The sequence below is a fragment of the Stegodyphus dumicola genome, chromosome 4 (assembly GCF_044657685.1).
Source record: "Stegodyphus dumicola isolate Sdum_Otavi_A_Nest chromosome 4, ASM4465768v1".
In the NCBI taxonomy this organism is placed as follows: Eukaryota; Metazoa; Arthropoda; class Arachnida; order Araneae; family Eresidae; genus Stegodyphus; species Stegodyphus dumicola.
In genome coordinates this window covers 71,167,605-71,186,548 of record NC_140771.1, presented here as the reverse complement: position 1 = coordinate 71,186,548, position 18,944 = coordinate 71,167,605, and the positions used below count along the sequence as shown (strand labels likewise).

Sequence of the window (18,944 nt, the reverse complement as noted above, 5' to 3'; positions counted from 1 at the left end):
TTGTCGAGACTCAGCGAGGATATCCCGAAAATAACGTGCGATGGGAAGTTAAACACATGGGAGGACGTGTTTATAAGGTTAAGATGATATTCCAGGATGTCCTAATGAAGAGCGCTTAAACCAGGAGCAATATCTTCTGGATATCCGGAGAAAAGTTTCGTGTTATGTGGGATCGGATCGGAATTCTACGGTTATTATAAATATTCTGCAGAAGTTCTACGGTTATATAAAGGCTTATATATTCAAAATAACAGAAATTTTTATAAGAAATTAAAAGCCAGCTACTCAAAAATAGCGCCCGATAGAAAAATAGTAATCTCATTTGGAATCTGCGTAAAACACGTCATAAAATTTTGATATTTGAAGGCTCTGTTTTAGAGACATTAGGTTATTTCAAAGCAGGAGAGATGAAAAATGAACAATGCTCTCGCCGGGGCTTAAAACTCGGACGCGCCGAGTGTGCTGACCACTACACCACTAAGGCATCCTAAGAAAGCTGGAGAACTACCTTATACTGTAATAAAAAGTATATTAAATTTTGCTTCAATGGTACTTGCGCCAGGAAATTTTAGAAATATTTTTAACGTTGTACATTAAGGAGGTATTTGGAAATTCTCTTCCGGAGGAATGTTGAAAAATTATCATATCCGAGTATCTAAATCACCACTGCAGCTAAAGAAATTTCTGATTTTTCTTAATAATGCAACTTAGTATCCCACGGAAGATAGGAGCTGTGACTAATACATAAAATAAACTTCGTTACAGCAACGTTTACAGGTGTTCCTGTTATTCTACAGGTGCCAACCATCTGTAAATACATTAATGAAGTAGAGGAGTGTTCACTGCGGTGATTGTCCTACGTACATCGGGAAGAAGAAAGAAATCACTAAAAATTGGCAATTAAAATGAGTTTGCTATTCTCTTATTCATATACGCAATCTAGTATAGACTGTGGGAAAAAATTACAAAAAAAGAGACTGTCCCCTCTAGTGTTATCCAAAAGCAGTTGCCTTCATACTGCATACATTTTCATACTTCATAGACAAGGGGAACTGATAAAACTAGAAAAATAAATGAGAAAAAAAGCATTTAGAATTCAATGATAGCGACCTTCTCTGAAAAGTGATCGATACTTCTAAGCGTGTAAATAAAACACCGATATTAAATATAATCTCTCGAAGACCACTGAAGAAACCTAAATCATCTAGACACATGAATGGTAGTCTTAGAGAAATTCACTGCACGCTGTATACATTTTATGTAGAAATAAGGACAAAGTTATTATTACACTTTAATTTTTCTCATAAAAATATCAACATCGTATTACTGTATGCGTTTTCTAAGAAGGCTACTCATACAAAATGATTTTGGTCTTATGGAAGTGCACGGTTGCCTTACAGATCTAATATTCAAAAGCGATAAAATCTGAAAAATGATAATCTGATTTGTTTTAAACATCCTCAGAAATACTGTGAAAATGGTTGTTTACGATAGGCGGTCACCATAACAGGGTTCTGTGTATTTTACTTAATTATTATAAACTTTTTTTCGAAAAAAAAATCGAAAAGTGATTTTCAAAAACTAAATGTTTAATTCATTTCAATTAATTGTACTCGTTCAGGGAACATCATTAGTCTACAATACATTCGGATTTCCTCATGTCCCTAAGAGGGATCATTAGTGATTATACAGTATGGTTAGTGATTACCCAGTATAAACTAGCTAGCACAACTTTATAGTTTTCTAATGAAAAGGCATAAAAAGTAAAACAAAAATATAGTTTACAAACCGAGATGTATTAAAAAATCTGATGTTGACCCTACACGACTTCCTTGTACGGCCTATTGAATTAAATAAACTTTTTTTTGTTGCAGTGAAACTTATTTCCTGGAATTATTCTAAATTAACTGATCCCTCAAGGCAACTTAAAAATGGCGTAAAAAACTGAAAATTTTGAAATTAAAGGTCCCGATCAGATTTTGTGGTACGGAAGTCAAACTTCTTGTACTTTTACTTTTTCATAACGAGTATAAAACTTCCCAACTATAAGTATAAGAACCAGGAGATCGGAAAAAAGATACATTAAGTTATTCGTCCAAAATTAATTTCTTAAAAAAATTTGACACTGCCAAAGAATTAATTCTCCCTCTCTGTTTTTAAAAATCGTAATAACTTCTCTGGATTGGATCATTTCTAGATCATTCTATGGTCTGCGCAGCTCTGGTGACGTAATAATTGGGAACCAAAACTTTTCTCCTCGCGTGCTTCTATATTGTATAACTACGCACTTCAGCTTCTCTCTATGCTCTGCTTGGATGTGATTTTGCTATGCTGCTTCCTATTGCAGTAATATAAAAAATGTAACATGTTATTGAATAGGCATTGCTGGTGTGCCAAGCGAACGGTGGCCAAAAATGTCAGTTGAAAATAAAAATGTAATTAAAACTGCCTCGACTGCCAAGTTTTTTAGATACTACAAAGTCAACATATTAGCATACTACGCAATCAGAATTCTTTCACTTCCACTTCAATATGGATCTAAGTACGCATCAACAGTGTTCCGGGTTTTCTTTGCTTTTGTTATGTTATATATATAGTATATATATATATTAATCTGACATTGCAAAAACATGAATATTTTGGTCATTTAAAATACTTCTTAAACTGGATGTATACGACTATACGACAAACGATTGCGAAAATAAAGGCGGGGTAAGAGGGTGGGTATACATTTTTACTGCCGATTGAAATAAAAATAGCACGCCTAGATGTTATAAAAGTTCAATATACAGAAGTTAAGTGTTCTACGGTTAATCATTTTTGAGTTATGGGATATATATACATATATGCATAAGTAAGTACGCAGGTAAATCCTACAGGAAAAAAATCCTTTTGAATCGATTTTAAATCCACTTAACAGTCCGTTTTAGAAAAATGAGTCCTTTATTCTCTATCCGTGCGTACAGACATCACGCAAAAATATTGTCCGGATGGATTCGGGAATGGTCAAAATGGATAATTCTGTTGAAATATGATACCCAAATTTATTTTGCGATTATAGGACTTCCTTTACTTCGTACGAGGAAGTAAAAAGTGTTATGTAATTATTATTTTAGAATTTTTTGAAAAGAAATTTTTAGAATTTTTTAGAATATTCAAAAGCTATTTCGAATTTTGATTTGGCGGAACTCCTGAACAGTAAGTTTTTGTGTTACTCCTTTAAGACCAACACAGTGGTCACTGTCCTGAAGATAACACAGTCCACTATTCTGTTGTACTGTGTATTTCGCTAATTATTATCTAGAAATGATTGCTTTAGGTAAAATGTATCGAAAGAGAGGTTAGGTTAGGTTATTTCTATATACGGTAAATCATTCGAGGGCTACCTGCCAAGTAGCAGCCAAAACATTCAAGGGGAAACTAAACTTGGTTCGTATTCGTGTTACATTATGAGAAAATGAAGAAAATGAGCCATGGAGCCAAGCAATTCGTTTTAGTTCGAACCCGAACTGAATTACCAGCATTCAGTTGCTTTAATCTCTCGACCTAGGACGCTGAGACAGAAAGGAAAAACATTTAAATAACTACGTAATTGTAGGAATTCGCATAATAATCAGGCAAAATTTCAATAATACACTTTTTTAAAAGAAAATATTAAAAACATATTCTTGGATACTTCACATTGAAGAATGTTTAAGTTGATTTATAGCATTTAATAACTGTGATACACAGAACAAAAATTCTAATCGAGTTATTAGATTATCAAATGACCCGTATTCCTTAGTTTCTGTCAGCTAAGTATTTAGCTTTCTCAGGCATTGGTTTGTTCATATGTAATGCTTCTATACACATAACTCTCATGAGGTAGCACGAAACTGATGCCCTAAGATGCAGGAATTACTGATACTTGTTTTCGAAGCAAAGTTCTCATACTTTGAGGCATTGTTGTGGAACTGATGATACTGATGACGATTTCAGAACATTGCTGCTTGAGAATAGGTGGAAGCGATATCTTTGAGACACGTCGCAAGGTATGTTATTTAAACAATGCTGTGTATCTTTCTACACTTTCTTCTAAAGTACTTTTTTTTCCTCCACAATTCCTTTAAATTTTCATTGCTATTAAAAAGAGGGTTGTTGGTTATTTCTTCTATTTCAAATGCATCTCGATGCGAATATTATACATGTATGTCATTGGTTTACACGTAAACAACATGTGGTAAACTCTTGAAATTCAGAAATGTAACTGATTTGATACGAAAATTCGCTTAGAGAGTAATGTCTAAGAGAGATGATATCATTTTATTTCGATTAAAATGTTTCCTTAGAAGTAATAAGCTATAGGGAATTTATAATAGCATTGAATATTAATTAGTTGCTCCTATCGCGTTGCTACAAGTTATAACGATACTTTCGAATGCCAGTAATTTTATTTATTAACGACCGATTAAATTTCAAGAAAGAATCACGAAAGTGAATTAAATAAAAGGACTAATGAACTGTTCCTCTTTTCTCAAGTTTTCACCGCTTCTTCAAAGACAGATCTGCATAATGAAAAAACATTAACTGTTTTTTTATGTTTTAGAAAGCCAAAAACACCTTAGCAGAAGGGCATAAGAACTATAAAGACACATTATTCGAAAGCAGAATTTCTGTAGACATAGAAAATGTATGAAAGTACAATTCAAAATTTTAAACTGACAAGATATTGCTTTTATACATTCTATATATTAATGTTAGTAACACTTCAAAATTCACCTATACTGGCAGAATATGCAAAACATCTTGGGGTTCTTAATCTTCTTCTTAATCATCTTGGGGTTCTTAAGAGAGCATAATGCCAAACTTTTATTTGCCTGCTAAGTATTTAGTTTTAGTTTCTGAGTATAAAAAAGTACATTTGTTTAAGTTTTGGCATTTATCAACATTTTCTATACTTTTCTTGTTTAGTTTATAAAACACATTAAAATAATTTAAATTTAAATAACCGTATTCGAGTTTAATTTCGAGTTTTGGAAAGAAAGGGGAGAAGAATGATGATCTAGCAATAGTGAAAGGGGTGTATGGGATAAAAACGTTTCCCATACACCCCTTTCACTATTGCTAGATATAGGCCACTGATATAAATTCTTAAAATATGGAATTATATTACATAATAGGTATATTAATCTACAGATTTCTAAATGGGAATGCTGTTTAAATAGATTAAAACTCATTTATATTACAAAACTTTGTCGATTTTTTAAGATATATGCTTTCCAATGGCTATTTATTTATCAATATTGTTTTTTACTTCTTGAAATATGATTTCTTTTTTATGGTAACTCGTGTTAAATTGTCCTTATTTGCAATACGATAAACTGCTGAAAATAAGCCTTAATACTGAAAATGATCACCTAAGGAAATAAATGAACGTCTATTAAATGCACATTTCTCTTGTAATAACTATGCTATTACAATCTGACAGATATAGAGTTTTGATTTAATATTGCACATATAAGTATTTGTTATTTAAAACATCCTAAAGATCAAATGCTATGCAATCTTGTGAAAGTGATCACAGAAAAGGAAACGATAAATAGCAAGAACATTTTAATTTATATAGCACAGTATCAATAATGTATGAGAAAAAGACTGTTTATAGCATATCTCATTTTTTTTGCTAACAGGCTTTTGTAAACTAGTGCTAAGCCTAAAGAAGAGATTAAAAAGATATAACTAGAGTACAGAAATTCTGTAAGATTAAGATCTGATGAAACTGTTAGCCAGTTTTTACGATTAACCGAAATGAGGTTGAATTCTTTCCTTCAGTGCTGCAACATGTGACAACTAACTATCCTCGCATTATCTTCAATAAAATAATTTGAGGGCCTAAATACGTAAAGCCTAAATATAAGGCATTTCTCCCGCCATCTTGGCATGCCTTCGTGGTGTGGTGGTGTACACGCTGGGCGCGTATTCAAGAGGTCCGCGGTTCGATTCCCGCTGAAGGCGTTGTTAATTTTTCATCTTGCCTGCTTCCAAATAATCTAATGTCTCTACAGTGGCGCCCAAACTAAAAAGGTTGTGTATGACGATTCTCCTCTTCCAGGATTTGGCGATTGGGTTCCCTAAAAACGCCAGTCGCCTTTTAAAAGGGGGAGTATATGAGGTATTTCTCCCGCCTTCTTGGCATGCTTTCGTGGTGTAGTGGTCTGCATATTAGGCGCGCATTCCAGAGGTCAGCGGTTCGATTCCCGGTGAAGGCGTTGCTAAATTTTCATCTTTCCTGCTTCCAAAACGTACCTAATGTCTCTTCAATGTAAAGCTTATGTTCCTTATACTGAATTAATTGCGAATTTCTCATATATTTAATTAAGCATACAGATCAGCTTGCTCATTGGTAAAATAAGCTGTCTTTGAATTTTTACGTTCTTAAATCTTAAAGGAAACCCAGAGATTCTTCATGAAAGGAACGCTAATTCTTTTTCCTCAGTTCTGCAGTATTAAAAAGTGTCTCTAAAAAAATAGGTTGACCTTTCAGATGTTAATGACTGAGTGTATTTAGCTTCGCTGTAAGGTAACTTCAACTCAGGAATTAGTTACAAAAAATTCTGATGGCATCACGGATTGGACTGAATTAGATTATTCGTATTATGGCAAAGCAATAAGGACTATTTACATAAGAGGCGATGCCTTCACCACAGATTTCTGTTTATGAGTGAAGTAATAATAACTGCATAGTGCATTGTGTCCAGAAATTCAGCGAGAACGTGATCTGCACTTTTGAACTTCATGGGTGAAAAATAATACTCCGCCCTTGTTAGTGATTATAACGACTAATGCAAATTTTAATAGGTAAGCCTTGCTAAAAGAGAAGAAGTCTGGAATAATACTTTAAAGCAGAGTAACGTCTATTCAGCGCCTACAAGGTTACTATAATACAAGGTTTGCTCTTCGTGACTATAGATATTTAAGTGTGAGACGTGCCCTGACTCATAGCCAGTTCTAAAACAACTATTCTTTACCAGTTCGTTTCTCCTTCTGTAAGTTAACTGACGTCACTGAAATCGAGCGGTAGGAAGAACATAACCTGGTCTTTGAAGATACTTATTGTGGCCTAATATGAATGCTGGAGGTACACTGAAGAATTTGATGCTCGTTATAAAGAATGAAATCGTTCCTTTATGAATAGGGGATATTGTCTTCTTTTTCTAAGATATTGTAAAGATTTGTTTAGTTTCGCTAACCACTTATTTTAAGTTAAATTGCTTTGCTGTCTTTCTCGCTTCCTATTTTCTTGCCGGAATGTAAATTTTTAGTTCGCGTGTTTTCAAATGAGGTAGAAAGGCGATAATATTTAAAGGAAGGTTTTAGAAAGTAGAATTAGAACGTGTTCCGCCTGCTGAAGGTCACGTATGCTAATTCATTCTCTTGAGGGTGGTATTCTACAGCGTTAAGTTATTCTAGCCATAAAGCTTGTCACGCTGACTTTAGGTCAGAGCCAACTTGAGCGCTTTTCTGTCTGTGTAGTAGCTGGGCTAACTTACATTTACTTAGTCAAGTCAAATTCATTACTTTTGCTTTAAGCCATAAATGCTGGGTGTTTGGTAAATACGAACAGTACCTTCTGTTAAACGTTTATTTGAGTTAAATAAAAGGGGTTTTTACACCCTTTCTCACTCTCTGTGGTACTTTACAAAACCTAGTGATAAGTCAGTTTAGGTCTTAGACGTTTCGTACATTTGATGCTACCAAAGAACTCGAAACTTCATATTATTTAGTTCCGCGTACAATTTGTCGGAAGATTCAACACGTTCTACACATTCTTAATGTCGAATAAGATTGAGATCATATCACTTATTGATGTACTTGACTACTCTACAATGCCTTTAATTTTCCTTCACGACTGGAGATCACTGCTCGGGAACATTCAGCTATTATGTCGCTTGCTGTTGATAAAGTTCAGATTATAACAGTGTCTTTTATTATGTTCAAGGAAATAAATATGACTTTGAAGTATATTTCAGTAAAGCATACTTTTCACAGCTTAACTTAAGGCATTGTTCATGCACGATATAGACATAAACTCTTCATAGAAAGTACTGTACATGTATATTTATATCGCATTCATTCACTAGCTGATTTGCACGTACAGCGAAAATGTATAAATCTTATTTATTTCGCATTAAAAGCATTTACTTAAAAATACGGATTTATCTTTTCCTTCTTCAGAGCAAACAGAAAATAATATTTAAAAACAAATTTTAAACATATTTGATAAATTTTCACATTAGAAAAATTATCACTGTTATTTAAATTAAATATAATTATTTGTTGATGTAAGTTTCAAGATTTTACGGTGATCTTTTCCCGTATTTACACGTATTTTCATACTATGGAAAAGTGTTCAGTTAGGAACTGTGAAACAGAAGCCGAACTCAAGAAAAAATTTCACTTAATTAATATGATTCCAAACAAATCAATAACAACAATATTTACTCTTTATCTACTGTCTCATTAATATCATCCATTAGATCCCGAAAATTTCGACAACTTTTATAACTTTGATCTAACACAGCAAACGCTTTTAACGACTGTCCATACTTTGGGAAAACATATTCGGAACTCATAATCGACAAATCCCAAATGACAACGAAGCAACCATCAATAACAACCGAGGATTAGTTTGCAAATAACCTGAATGAGGATCCAATCAGTTGCCAGCGGCATCCATGCCAACTTAAATATTTGTCATAAAATTTATAGCCACTGTTTTCGATCACATGATCCCACAAGAGGTCACATGATGCAGTGTCTCATGCGCAGGATGTCAAAATGAGAGTCCTCACCTTCCTACAAAGTGCTGAGTTCCAGTATCGATTGCGCCGGCGTGACGTCACCCTTCCTTATTGACCCTTTACAACGCTTGTGCAGAACACACCTAAAACGCGACCACGCGATCTCATTCTGAAGAGGAGTTTTACGGGGAAAACAACACTACAGAACATTTCGCCGCTTTATCGTCTGCGGTATTTCCGCTTAATGAAGAGGTGTGAGACGAAAGGTATTTTGCTTTTACCGGTCCGACATTAAGAAGCTCAAGTTTTGTCTTTGCATGAGTTTTCGCGTAAGTTGTCTTTACTGCTTGGCTTCTTCTAACAGTTCCAAAGTATCACAATGGAAGAGTTCGTGAAGTGAGTTCAGAGAATAGAACTTAGTAGTAATATTTTTTGGGAAACAGAAGCGCCCGTCCCGGAACATTCCATTCTTCTAACTATCGATCGTTAATCGAACTACTGTTGCATCGAATTTACTTTGGGACCACTGTCAAAGAATGGCTGGAGAATTGGATACACAAGCTACCAAGTACAGGTAACTATTATAAACTTTTCCATGCCTCTAAAGAGATCCATTTCGCGCGCTTACACGGCAATAAATAAGACACTTAAAAAATGCTTCCCATTCCAAAACCGCAAAATAGCATTTTGAAACATGCAAATGAGTCTTATAATTTAATGGCTTTCGATGTGATTCTTTTGTTTCTTCTCCCTTTTTTCATTGCACTGAAAAATTTACGAGGAGAAAATAATACTTATGGGTAAAAATTACTTATTTTTGTGGAATACTTTGCGTAAAAGTACTTAGTTTTGTGTTTTTTTTAATAGCAACTGAAAATTTTGAGATCTAAGTTCATTTTATAAATATAAAAAACTGGTATGTTTATACTTAACTATTTTTTCTTTTACTAATACTCCAATTTAAGAACATTTATAAAAATTGTTTAAATTAACTGTTTTTCCCATTTTACGTAATAAATCAGCTATTTCAATCACCATTTGCATGAAAATGATTTCTGAACTAGTTTGTTTCATAGAAAAAATAATATGTTTTTATTATTTGTGGTAAATAGTGGATTTGGGAACTTCTAATTTCTTTCAAATTATTTGATGTCAAAGCCAAAGAGGTTAAAGAAATTAAATTAAAACGTTAAAGTAGTTATTTGGCAACTAATAGCATTCTAAACGTATCATTTTACAGAAGAAATAATTAATATTTAAGTGCGGTTCTGCTAGGTATAAAAGTTCCCGAACAAGTACACCTAAAAAAGCTATAGAATGATTTTACTTGTTATTAATAAATAACGATTAACAATTGATATTAAATAATAGCTGATAATTACTTAGTCTTTGTAAAGCAGCAGCAGAAAGAATTATCAACTGGGGAATTTTGAAATTCATCCATATTTAATTCAAAACCGTGGCTCTGTTGATAATACTTTCTTCGACAAAGAGCAAGGAATCAACAAGTAATATTTATTATTAATCATTGAGTCAGTACATAATATTTAATGATTACTATTTTATTTTAGTATTAATTTACTTTTATTTTTGCTTTTCCTAAGTTTTTTCTTCAGTTGTTTTTAATCTGTGTCTTTCTGCTGGATTGTTTGCTACTACCAGCTGATTACACAATTATAAATTCAATACTTAAATTAATTGCTTATACGTTTTCCCCCCAAATTCATTTTATTCACTTTTCCTGTTGATTTGAAAATTTTAAGAAAGAACATAACATACAGTTTCGGTTTAAAATGTAATGCACATGCAAGAATAACACTTTTGTTAATTATTAGCGTATTCAATTTCTGCATAAAAATATGAATTCTAATTTTTCTTAAGCTGAGATATTGGATTCAAGTAGACAAATTTTTGCCTTATTTATCCAAATCTTATCTTTAGTGTATATTACTTCACAAAATTCGTATTCATTCAAATATTATTTAATGGAAAAAAAGACAAAATTTCCGAATTAGGTACAAATATAAATTTTAAAAAAATTTACTTGAGGAATTTTCAAAAAGAAATTATAAGAAGTGGGCACTTGGATACATATAACACCGTCATATTGTCCGTTCCTGGGCAACCAGATCATGGGTTCGAACGTCTTTTGGTCTCCCAGTCTTTAAAAAGACTTAACAACATTAAACGTTTATTATTAAAACTGTTTAAAAAGGATATGGATTCGTCTTGAGAGAAAGCTCTTGTCTTAAACAAAAGAAGGCGATTGTAAAGAGAACATTAAGTGATATTATAAAAGTAAAGCAAGTAAATATTAACAGATCATGCCATCAAGGTCGCAGTTTCCAATTTTACATTTAAATGAGTAGGTTAGGGCAGCTTGTCCTAAGAATAGGAAATTCGTAAGTTTCAAAGAGATTGACTCTAAGTCATTTAAAGTTTGCTACCTGCTACCAGATGAAACTGCCAAATGTAGTATTTATGACATATGCTTTTACTTTTTAAAATTAGTCAAAATTCAATCCAGTTTGGCAATAGTTTCAAAAAAGGGATTTTATGAATTTTAAAATGTAATTTGTATGATATTTCAGGGTATTGTTTTATTGCAACATAATCTTTAAAGCAACACAGTTCTTAAAATAATTTTCAAGCAGAAGATTTCTGAGTTCTGTATTTTTCAGACTTTATTTTTTGAACTTAATATATGCTTTAGAAGAACGATTACTTTAATCAGAAATTTCAAATATTATTTTTCTTGAATCTTTCTCTCATTTTTTTTTTCTTTTCATTTCTTTTGGTTCTTTTTATTGAATGTTTTGCCACATTTGATATACTGAATGCTAGATTTAAAAAAGGTAACTTTGATGAAGCATTTAAGGAGCTAAATTCATCACAGAATAAAGGTATTAATACTTTTTATTTTATAAGACGCTTACGCGGCCAACGGCCTAAAATAGTTGTTATAAACACGATTATATATATAAAACGATTTTAATGAATCCAGCTAATATCGCAAGTACAGTTATTTATGAATGATAACAGAAATGAACCTGCGTTTATTGTTTTATCGCTTAGTTTGTTAATTCATCACAGAATAAAGCGGACTATAGATGTGTGTAATTTGATAAAAAAATATCGTATTTCTGATTAGATATCTCATTTTAATGCATTTTATTTAACTTAATCATATTCTAAAGTAGAAAATGCATTTTTGCATTCTTAAGAACTGAGTTTACAGTTATTGAATTGCTTAGTACCCTTCCAGATTAAATCTGAAATTTAAATATCTTAGGCTTTATTGAATTTCGTGATGAATGTGTTTTATTTTTAAATCTATCATATACTCTTTATTTAGTAATTAAAATTTATATTTTAAATTGAAGAATGATTTCTTTTCAGATGTTGACGATGTTTTCGCAATTACAATAAATATTGACAGTTTGAAAATACTAAGGGAAAAAAAAGTGAAAATTGCCAACATGAACCCGAAAAGTAATCTTTACTTTTTCATTTGTAAAAATCGCCAGATTGCTCCGAAGTGGTTGCGTAAATATGTAAGTTAAAAAATACAGAAAATAGTCCAATGAATACTGTTTCATCATCCGTGTTTTCAAACAGGGCGAAAAGTCTGTTATATATATAATCTATGAAAATTTCAAAACTTTATATTTGATATACTTTTAAATGTTGAATTTTAGCGTTACATCACGAAGATATGCTGGAAAGAAGGAGAAAATACCTTATGTACTACCCCTTTTAAAGGGACACTAGAGATTATGAGACCCAATCAACAAATCCTGGTGGTCCACCACCTTTTAGTTCGGGCGCCACTGTAGAAGCATTAAGTTATTTTAAAGATAAGACATGAAAAACGCGCAGTGCCCTTGCCGGGACTCGAACATGGACCTTTCGCATACGCGTCGAGTGTGCTAAAACATCGCGAAGGCATGCTGGAAGCAAGGAGAAAATACCTTATACAAGTTTCATTTAAAAGATTTTTTTGCTCTGCATTCGATGGTGCAACAAGTAAAATTATAATATGCTTAGTTAATTCGTTAAACGATGATATGTGTGAAAAATAATTTAAATAAAAATAAGTAAATCTAATTTTTAAAAGATCGCTTCCCCACATTACAATGTCATCGACGAACAGTGTGCGTACAAAATTTGAACTCGATAGCTTATCAGGTAAAAATCGATAGCAAAGTTCCACTCGCAGTGAAACACCATGAGTGAACTAAATAAATACTTCTAAAAAATTATAATGATTTTTAGTGATACTAGCTAGTGTGATTTCTTAAAAATATTTAATATTTTTAATTAGACATCTTAATGATTCAAATGGTTCTTATTTGAGTCAATCAGATTAAAAACTAGAAAACATTTTTTAAAGAACTGAGTTTATTGCTTTTAAATTTCTTGGTTTGTTAATGACTCATAAATACATTGGATTGGATTTGGATTATTTAATTATGGCAAAGCACACGAGGGTTATCTGCCTCATAAATACATTGAATTTAAAGGTTAAATATCTTAACACTCTTCTGAATGGTAACGCTTTGACACGTGGAAGATGAAAATATTATTTTATTCTAGGCATTGGCAGCAAAGTGCTTTTAAATAACCGAGTTTGGTGATCAAACATTAAAACTGATATCTTTACAGTTTGCCTAATGACAAAAGTCTGGCGCCCTTAAGAACAAAATAAATTTGAAAAAAATAAATATTTACACTCTGCGAATGGGAAAGCAATAGGACGTGGAAGAGAAACAATATTTTATTTCGAGACGTAACTACAATTTTATTTTAAATCGCTCAATTTATTGATTAAATTCGAAAGACAAATATATTGCGTTTCGTCGAGTGGCAGCACACTTTTTATATATTGCTGAGCTTTCTGAACAAATGTGATACATAAATATCTTACGCTTTGACGAGTGGCAATACGTTGCTTTTAAATCGCAGAGCTGATTCATTAAAATCGCAAAAAACATGAATTAAATAAATAAAAAATATTCGAAATACGGGCTTAGAGGCGCACACATTTTGATTTGTGTTCAAAATTTGGGGGCTGTAGGTGCTACCGATTTCCCACAATGCCAGAAACTTAGGAATAGGAATTAAATTAACTTAGTAAAATGCATATTAGATATTTTCTAATAAATATCTAATATGCATTCAGCTAATTTAATAAAAAAACATTTTAGTCACTAAATAAGTCATACACAATTATCTGATTTAATTTGATAGAGATGTCGTAATAAAACAATTATATGTCAATGCATATCATTAGGGAAGTATTTAGCTCAAAAATGTCTTGTGTTCTTTACTTATTTTTGAATAATTGCATCTGGGAACAATCCATGTCATTTTCTCTTAACGCTTGCAAATGAATTCTTTTTTAATGCGTTAAGAATTTTTGCCATGGCGATTTACTGGAGTGGCTAATGTAATTGAGCAAAGAACATGCACTGAATTTCGCTTGATTAATGGGATTTCTTCCGCAAAATTGTTTGAAATTTTGCAAATTGTCTTTGAGGTCATCACCTTATCACAAACAAAAGCTTTCGAGTGGTATAAAAAGAAAGGCAAAGAATACATCGAAAATAGACCGCGTTCAAGAGACCATCCAATTCAATTTATGAGCAACACTTCGGTCAAACCAGAGATCTAAATGATCGTGATCAATAGTTAAAGCTATTACTGCTTAAATCCTTTTATCACTGGGATCCTGTCAAGAAATTCTGAAAAATTATTTTTTAGGCTTGTGGCGAACTGTTCTAGAAACTTTGAATATTTTGCAGGTGGTCTAAGAGATACGTTCTGAAGGTGAGCTCTTCTTAAAATGCATTATTACCGGCCACTAAAAATGAATCTACTCCTTTTATAGAGAAAAAAGTTTAACGTTTAACAATCAAACGAATGGCTCTTAAAAGATGAAGAAGGGGCAAAAATACTACGTTAAAAGTCGGTCAAAATTCCTGGAAATGTTAATAGTTCTCTTCGAGTGTTGTTGTATTGCTCATCATGAATTTCTACCCAACGGACCAAATTATTTGATGTGTTGAGGCATTTCATGAAGCAGTTTGTAGAAAACGAGCTGTAATGAGATAACGTATAGATTAGGCTAGAGAGTTATGTTCCTGCTGACAATACTGTTGTTGTTTGTGATTTTTGGCAAATTATTCCAACAATTACGGCTTCTCAAGCTCCGTATTCAACTGATATTTTACTGTGTGAGTTTTCTTAAAAGTACTGCTTCTTGATCAGAGTCTATAGATACCACAGAAGAAAATTTGCGTGCGAACTCTGAAGGAGGTTCATGAAGAAAACTTCAAAATATGTTTTGAGAATTAGGAAAAACGTTCGTGTTCACTTGTACAATAGAAGGCGTCTCATAACTAATTCGCATTTTTTCATTATCCTGCATTGGCAATACTGAATAGCGTCGTCGTCGCTATGGGATTCGGTTGCTAGAACATAGTTGACCAGCTGTTGTTTAAATATTTAAGTCTTATTTATGTTATTTTAATGTTATTATATGCCTTTTACATGGATACATTAACTATTCTATGTTTACGGTTTGTGGTTTGTATAACCTAGAAGTAGTTTTGATTCATTAAAGTTAGTATTTTTAAATAAAAAACTCTAAAGTGTCATTCAGCAACACCTTGGTTATCAGCTACTAAACAGTTCGTATAAGTGTAGTGCAGTTACTTCAAAGGGAATGTGATAAATATTGATGAATAAACTGAATTATTATGGATCCATTTCTTATACTTTTTGATGAGACTTATACATAAGATGCTGCTGTGTGAACTATATATATGTTATAGTTGTTTTTTTTCTATATATCATATTTTAGTCTAAAACTAAATAAATATATTTTCGTTTGATGTAAAAATTGACAGATTAGCGATAAATTATAATATACAACTTGTAGAAACATTAGGAGTTTTTTGGAAGCAGGCAAGATGAAAAATGAGCAATCGCCTTCGCCGGGAATCGAACCAGGGACCTCTGGAATACCGGCCCAGTGTGCAGAACCACTACACCACGAAGGCACGCTAGGAAGGCGGAAGAAATACCTTATAAACTTAAACGATAATCTGGGCATTAAATTATGCATGTTTCTGAGAAGGAAACTGCAATGGAGAAACATCCTTTGTCAACACATTAAATATGAAAAAACTGATATTTTTTTCGGATTTAACCAACAGTATTCCATAAATAATAATATTAATATTGCGAAAAGCAAACTGACTAATATTAAGAGAATTAACCTTTACGCGATATGAAACCGCCAAACAGGAAAATGTTTCGAAAAACTGCCATTGAATATCGAGTCGAACGAACGAAAGATACACGCGACTGAGCATGACACAATAAAAAATTCAAAATCGTCGGCAGATATGAAAATTTTATCAAGTTTTTGCAGAAGGAAAAGTGTTTTGCATATTTATGACTCTTGCGCGTAAAAGAGAAAAAATATTAATCTAACGTTCCAGGATCTATATTTTACGAACAAGATGCAGTTTTTGATAAATATTAAATAATATTTGTCGCTTCAATAATATTTATACAAAATGTCTGAATATGCATCTCGTTTTCTACAATTTGATTTAAAATCATGTCAAGATGTTAAGCAGCATCGATCTAAATTTCAAAAATTTTACCTTCTCTCCATATTTTTCCTTAAGATTTATTTCGCAAATGTTTTCGCTTTTGATGAACACGAATACAAATGTACGCATAATTTTATTTAATATTAATATAACTGAAGGTCCTTAATAAAATAGTTCCGATATTTCAAATACATACCATACATGTACGTTTGTCCGCACTGCTTTTGATAACTGTATTCTTCCAATGCATGCAATAAAACCTTATCATTCAAATAATGCTATTACATTGCTTATAAATAAGAAAGTGAGAAATTAAAAAATTAATTAACCTTTTATTAATATTTTGATGTTTTCAATGCAATTATTAATAGAAGATTTGTTGCTTGAAGCCTGGCTTTGGTGCATTTCAGTTCATTTATAAGGTTAAATCTAATTTATTAGACAAGAAGTAATAAAGGTAACAACTAAATACAGCTAAAATACAATAAATAAAGGTTACAACTAAATACAGCTAAAAATTTAACAAATTCTAGTCACCGGTATTTGGGAGTTTCTGTAACGCAAATATGCAAAAAATACAATGCAAGCTAACTTTCAACGACTATAACTCAGCTGCAGCTAACAGGGGTTTCAAACCTGCGCTATAAAAATACTAAATGAACGTATTTAATACAAAAGTCAACTAGATAGGCGTCTCAGATTGAACAGTTTTACTAGCTGGTTACCACAGCTCTCCTCTAAACTAGAAATTCGTTCTCTTTTAAAACACATTCTAGTGAAAGCTTATGGAAAAAAGAGACGTAATAGAAAAGGTTATATTACGTTAATTGATTAAGATAAAGCTTATTTTCCTAAGGGAAAGAATGCCTTCGTGGAGGACTTTCTAAGAGGAATTGATTATTATTCACCTTACATACGCGGAAAACTACGAAAGCAACACAAGTAGCCAGGGTTTGAACTCTAGTCGTACAATCAATGTTCAGTGGTCTTAACCGCTCGGTTTATGGTGAAAGCGGCATAGAAAAGAATTAGAAAAAAAAAAAAAAAAAAAAAAAAAACGTGTTGGGTAAGACAAATCTTACACAATTACAGTCAAAATGTTAAATTTTAGTGAAGATTAACGAAATATTTACCAAATTGTTATTATTAACAACAGCCATGCATCTAACGTCGCAAAATTATTTGCTTCACCTGTAGAGATATTAGGTTTAATGGAAGCAGAAGAGATGAAAAATGAGCAACCGCCTTCACTGGGAATCAAATTCCGGACCTCTCAATTACGCGCTGAGCGTGCAGACTACTACGCCACGAAGGCTCGCTAAGAAGGCGGGAGAAATATCTTATACACCAACAGACTTTTTCTATAATCCTGCAATGTATTTTATGTTAATTAACTAGCTATTATGATTAGAGTCTTTACTTTAATTTCTTCTTTCCGTATACCTCACCAGAATGCACATTATATTTGTGTTCATTTAAGCTGAGGGTTTTGAATCTTCAGATTAGAGCTTCTGGCAACTGCATCCTGCTAAGTTATTGTTTCCAATTCTGCTTAAAGTTACATCCCGGCTTTAGCGTTTTGGCTAGCCAATGCTTTAAAATACCGCTCCCCCCCCCGATAAAATTCTGAGCGAGTTTAATTTTGTCTATTCCATGTGTAGTGTAAGATTACTCGTCTATATTTGAATTTCATTTTGTTAATTTAAATATCCACCATTTGTGGAAGTTTTGTCTGTAGCGCACAGATTGTTTAACCTGTTCTCTTCAAAACTAAAATAGACTAAACAGAAAGGTTATTTTAACTTTCTTCAGTATTTTGTGAGCTGTTTAAGACGTAGCGATAACTCACCATTAGTCTAGCAGGGTCTGCATGACTCTAGCTTCCAGCTACAACACTACACTGCAGCTTACCTGTACACTACCAGTAAGATATTTTTTTTAACATTTTTTTTATGTCCTCTACATTTAAAAAATCTGATGTGCACGCCATTTGATTTCCTTGTACCACCTATTAAATTTTTGTTGCACTTCATTTAAATTTATTTCCTCGAATATTTCTAACTTTATTTACCGATTCTTCGAGGCAAAGCCGAAAATGACAACAAAGATTGCAAAATTTGAAAATAAATATCCCGGTTAATTTTTGTCGTACGAGAATCAAACTTCTTGTATTTTTCCTTTTCACAATGAGTATAAAATTTTCCCAATGATAAGTATAGGAACCGGCTAACATCATTAAAAGTTAGATTATTTGCACAAAATAATTTTTTTAAATTTGATGTTGCCAAAACATCAATATTTTTTGTTATTTAAAAAACTTTATTAATTGGAAGTATATGACTAAACCAGCAATTACGGAAATAAAGACCGGGTAAAGATTCTTAAGCGGGATAAGAGGGGAAGGGTGTATTTTACACCTTAATGTGTTAATTTAAGCGGACGCGTCGGGAAAATGGAACAGAGAATTGAGACTAAAGTTTTTGACATAGTTTATTTAATTCATTGAAAAATGTGTCGCGTACAGTTTCAATTGTCTGTT

General features: G+C 32.4%; 2 protein-coding genes across 3 annotated transcripts in view; one reads left to right on the top strand and one right to left on the bottom strand.

The window, feature by feature from the left end:
* Positions 1-18,944, bottom strand: part of fray (oxidative stress responsive kinase frayed) — a 384,455-nt gene that overhangs the window by 144,293 nt on the left and 221,218 nt on the right. The window lies entirely within an intron of this gene.
* LOC118201077 (oxysterol-binding protein-related protein 2-like) overlaps positions 8,879-18,944 on the top strand; it is a 325,620-nt gene continuing 315,554 nt past the window's right edge. The window contains exon 1 of the mRNA XM_085815069.1: positions 8,879-9,354. Coding sequence (XP_085671195.1) covers positions 9,317-9,354 — 38 coding nt within the window. The 5' untranslated portion in view covers positions 8,879-9,316. The remainder of the gene's footprint in view (positions 9,355-18,944) is intronic.